This window comes from Pyrus communis, chromosome 4 (assembly GCF_963583255.1).
Source record: "Pyrus communis chromosome 4, drPyrComm1.1, whole genome shotgun sequence".
Lineage (NCBI taxonomy): Eukaryota > Viridiplantae > Streptophyta > Magnoliopsida > Rosales > Rosaceae > Pyrus > Pyrus communis.
The window spans coordinates 10,192,313-10,196,511 of NC_084806.1; the positions used below are offsets into that span (position 1 = coordinate 10,192,313).

At 36.7% G+C, this 4,199-nt stretch overlaps 1 protein-coding gene across 1 annotated transcript; it reads right to left on the bottom strand.

The window, feature by feature from the left end:
• Positions 1-422: 422 nt before the first annotated feature.
• LOC137732110 (uncharacterized) lies at positions 423-3,294 on the bottom strand. Its single transcript, XM_068471402.1, has 3 exons — positions 2,988-3,294; positions 2,763-2,868; positions 423-735 (listed from the first exon to the last, which is right to left on the bottom strand). The coding sequence occupies exons 1-3, from the start codon at positions 3,156-3,158 to the stop codon at positions 653-655; spliced, it is 360 nt and encodes a 119-aa protein (XP_068327503.1). The 5' UTR covers positions 3,159-3,294; the 3' UTR covers positions 423-652.
• Positions 3,295-4,199: the final 905 nt, after the last annotated feature.

A 4,199-nucleotide genomic window follows, 5' to 3' on the forward strand; every position in this document is an offset into this window, starting at 1 on the left:
CCCTCCCTGGAGATTGGAGAACGACACTGTAAGGTCTTAGTTTTGCTTTATGCAGAAACTACCATGCATTTTTATAAGATTAAAGAGATCGTTGATAATCATTTCATTTTTACTTTTTAGTTTTGATTTTTTAATGATTTTGAACATTTGTTTGGTAAAGTTCTGAAAAATAAAAAGAGTATCTCCTCTTAACTCTGCAGATTCTTTTTGCTTTGTCTAGTATGGTATGGACAGGGATCCATGATCGTTGGATTATTGACTAAAGATCCAACACCCACGGATCTCGGTCCATGCTATTGGCCGGTCCATTCTAGAATGAAAAGGCCGACATTTTATGCAAAGTATTCCGTTTCCATGGGCAAATGGAGAATCAGGATGCCCTAAATAAGTTCCAATTTCTCACTTCACCACGCAAAGAAAGATGAAAGAGCTTAAAGCCAAGTTAGAGCCACAATTAAATTGAAAAACTGAAACTCATACCTCACAGCCCGTAGAAGTAGTATTAGATATAGAAGTTAAGTGCAAGAATTTTAAGCAAGCGGTTGACCAGCTAGCAGATTCAATTTAATACATACAAGTGCAACTTATGGCATCACAACTTCAGGCTCGTCGTCATTCTTTTCGTCACCATCTTTGTCATCATCACAAGCGTTCAACCAGACTTAAATAGCAAAACTGCTTTCTGATCCAAGTAGAAGTAGACAAAGTGGTTTGTTTCATGAGTCACATACGAACCTGCACGAAGGAAAAACGTGAAAATATATTCGTGAATACTTCTTGTTTGATGGAATGAATTATTTGTAGTTCCAGATGTTATACAACAATTTCAAGATTAGATTGATCAAGGAAAAGAAAAAATATTCCGAAAATCCAAAATATCCAAACACAACTTCAATATATCGCATTCTGAATGGACCGAGAAAATTTAGCACCCTTAGTAGGCCTGGTTTCATCTAAGCTAGATGCCATATCAAAGATATCAAAGATGTCAAACACAATCCTTTGCCTGCTATGTTGGTTATTTGCATACATCTGTCGAGAATATAACGAAAAGAGCTGATTGCAAACTCCCAGCTAGTTTAGACCCAACCAAATATGGCCTCGTTTGGTTAGTAGGATTGGATTGTAATGGATAACTATCCAGGTTAAAGGCAAATTGAAGGTAGAAGTGAATGATTTTTCATTTAAAGGGGAACAGCAGAGGATTAGACATGAAGACAACTCATCCCTAATCCTACCATTTTGGAGTGGGTTTAGGTTTCCTTCGTGAGTTAATCCATCTTCCACCCTCTAGTCGGTCATAATTTTTTTCATTTTTCCCCTCAACATGCCTTGAGATTAGGGAGTTATCGATTCCAATCCAATCACACGTACCAAGCAAGCCCAATGAGTGCAAACGCTCTGAACTCTGGAGCAACAATGCCAGTGCTTGTGAGGTTCAAAATAAACCAAAAGGGTGCCAGTGGAAGACACATAGGAGACTCACAAGCCAATTATGAACTGTTCAACCTAGGTGGCCTCATGTTTTTACAAAAGAAAATGTTGCTCTGATTATCCAAGGTAATCCCACCAACTGTTTCCTTCAGTTAGAAATGGCGCAAACTAATACTCATACGAAACAGAAATATAGGAACTTTGTTAAAGCCGGGGAGTGATATTCTATTTTACACCAACACCAAAACGATTGGATGTGAAAAATGCAACAGCGGAAAACACGTAACAATGAAAAAGAACCAAAATATCTGTTGCATATACAGAAGTGGCACAACAACATAACAGACTTATAAGGACATTCACTTTTAGAGCAAGTAAATCAACGCCTCAACGGGCTGCCTCTTGCGTGGTAGTACATCACTAACACAACCTTTTCAAATGGATAGGCTATCACTAAACTTTTTCGGCTCAATCTATGGTCAGTGGATTTCTTAAACATCTCACCTAAATTTTTTCTAGACAAACCACCTAAAATCTCTCTCCTCCAAATAACCAGCTAAGCATTTAGGCATGTTGTCACACGATATATAGAAGCGAAACCCCAACCATTTTCTGGTCTGCTGCCTCCTTCAAGGGTATTGATAAGACATTGATCTAGACAAGCCGACAACTTAATTTCGGTACAGTCAGCATGTAAGACAAGCTGACAACTTAATTTCACTTGTTGGCAAACATGATTTTATTGCAGAGTGATTATATACAAGATTGAATCCCCAACTTTCAATCACTTAAAAATCCTTTTCCACCATTCAACAGTAGCCGAATATCAAGCACTAAACAAAAGGTTGAGGAAAGATCACTAACACAGATCCCTCCAAAATCAGGATCTGTTGGAGAATAAACATTCGGCATCAGCGTTTCTCCTATTGAGTTGAGCACTATTTCATGTCCACAAATAAAGTAACATGTATAGTCGGCTACGATAACACCAGACCTATATCTATAGGATCAAAGTTTTTCAGCCATTCTACTTAGAATTTGTTAATCTGAGAGAGCTACAATGTTTTCTTCAAAAAGAACTATAAACTTCCAGTACTTTTTTCAACATCCAGCTGATAATAGTTTATGACGTAGGAATCCATTAAAGCTTTAGATCTATTCCATTTCAAACAACACAACTCATCCTAATTAAACCACCAAAAAAAAAACAATTAACAACAAAAATCACAAAACAAAGAATTATATTTTCTTCAATGTCACCAAATGTTTTCAAATAATAAATCTGAACAAAACCCAGAAAAGAAAAGGAGAGAAATTGAATGGATTACCAAAATTACGGCCAACAATGCAATGCCAAGTGGGACCATGCTTCTTATCGAACTCCTTCTTTATATACTCGGCAACGTCCTTCTCCACGCTGTGCTTCTCAAATGCCTGAACAGAACAAAACCCAGAAATTCAATTTTCCATCCCCAAAAACCCCATTTCTGAATTCAATCCAAACACCAATATAGCAAGAAAAATCGCAAAACAAAGTTAGAGAGAGAGCTAACCCCGATGGCGAAGTCGACGGCCTCCTTCTGCATATCTTGGAACATGTCGGCGCTCTTGATGATGACGCGCTTGCCCGTGGGCGTGGTGACAGCCGAGGAGGGTTTCCGGTCGTCGGAATTGGGCTTCGCCGACAGAGCTCCGGCGACGCTTCTCTTTGCGTCTTCGCTCATACTTTTTGTGGTTTTCGTCTCTGCTTCGCTTGCAAAAGCGAGTGTGTTTGGTTCCAATTTGGTAATTAATCAGAGCTTTGCCTGGAAAAGCAGGACGAAACTTGTTCTTTTCTGCTCAGGGAAGAAGAACAACGCCCTCCACATCCACCCCTCTCTGCTCTCTCTCTCTCTCTCTGCGAGTCTCTGAGTGTGACCAGCTGTGATGAAGTGGAAAGTGTGTTATGGTCGTTTTGTTAACTTTTTCGGGGTTTTTTTTTTAAAAAAGAAAATGGTTTGAGTTTTAATTATAATGATAAAATAAAAATTAAAGTGAATAGTATTATGATTGACTTTTTAGTGTAAGAATATGATTTTTCGTTAAAGTGAACAGTACCGTGGGTTTTTCGTTAAAATTCTATTTTTTTTAATCGCGGTTTGGTTTGGGTATTTTAACCGAATAATACTTAGCTATTTAAACATGAGTAGGAATTTTTACTTAAAATTATTCGTTATCAATTTATAGAAGTTCGTATTTATAATTAGAACAGTTCATATTATAAATCACCTTATACAGATCTTCTGTGCAAAAAATCAATTAAAACCAAGATCGTTTAATTATCAAACTGTTTAAAATGAAATGAACGGTATTAGTAAAAGTATTACAAACGGTCTATGTATTTGCTACAATAAATTGACTAAACGATGTTAGTTTTAATTTATTTTTTACAGAGATGATATTTACAGTATGATTCATAATATAAGTATGATCATAAGCACAAAATTCTATGATTAAAATATTAAGATTTTGAATAGAAATTTCTACTATCTTTGAGTGGTAAGTATTATTCATCTTAATCGCGTACGGAAACTTGCGGGAGTTAATGAAACGAATTTCACTTTCATATTTACCTGAAGACAAACGAATATTACGGTGATGTAAGTTTCTGAATGAGACGTGCCGCTGTCGTTTGTACCCTTTTGGGGGGAGTTTTATTTTTTATTTTTTGTTGAGTTGGGGGAAGATAATTTCATTCAAAAACGTCCGATCAAATTTTATATGTT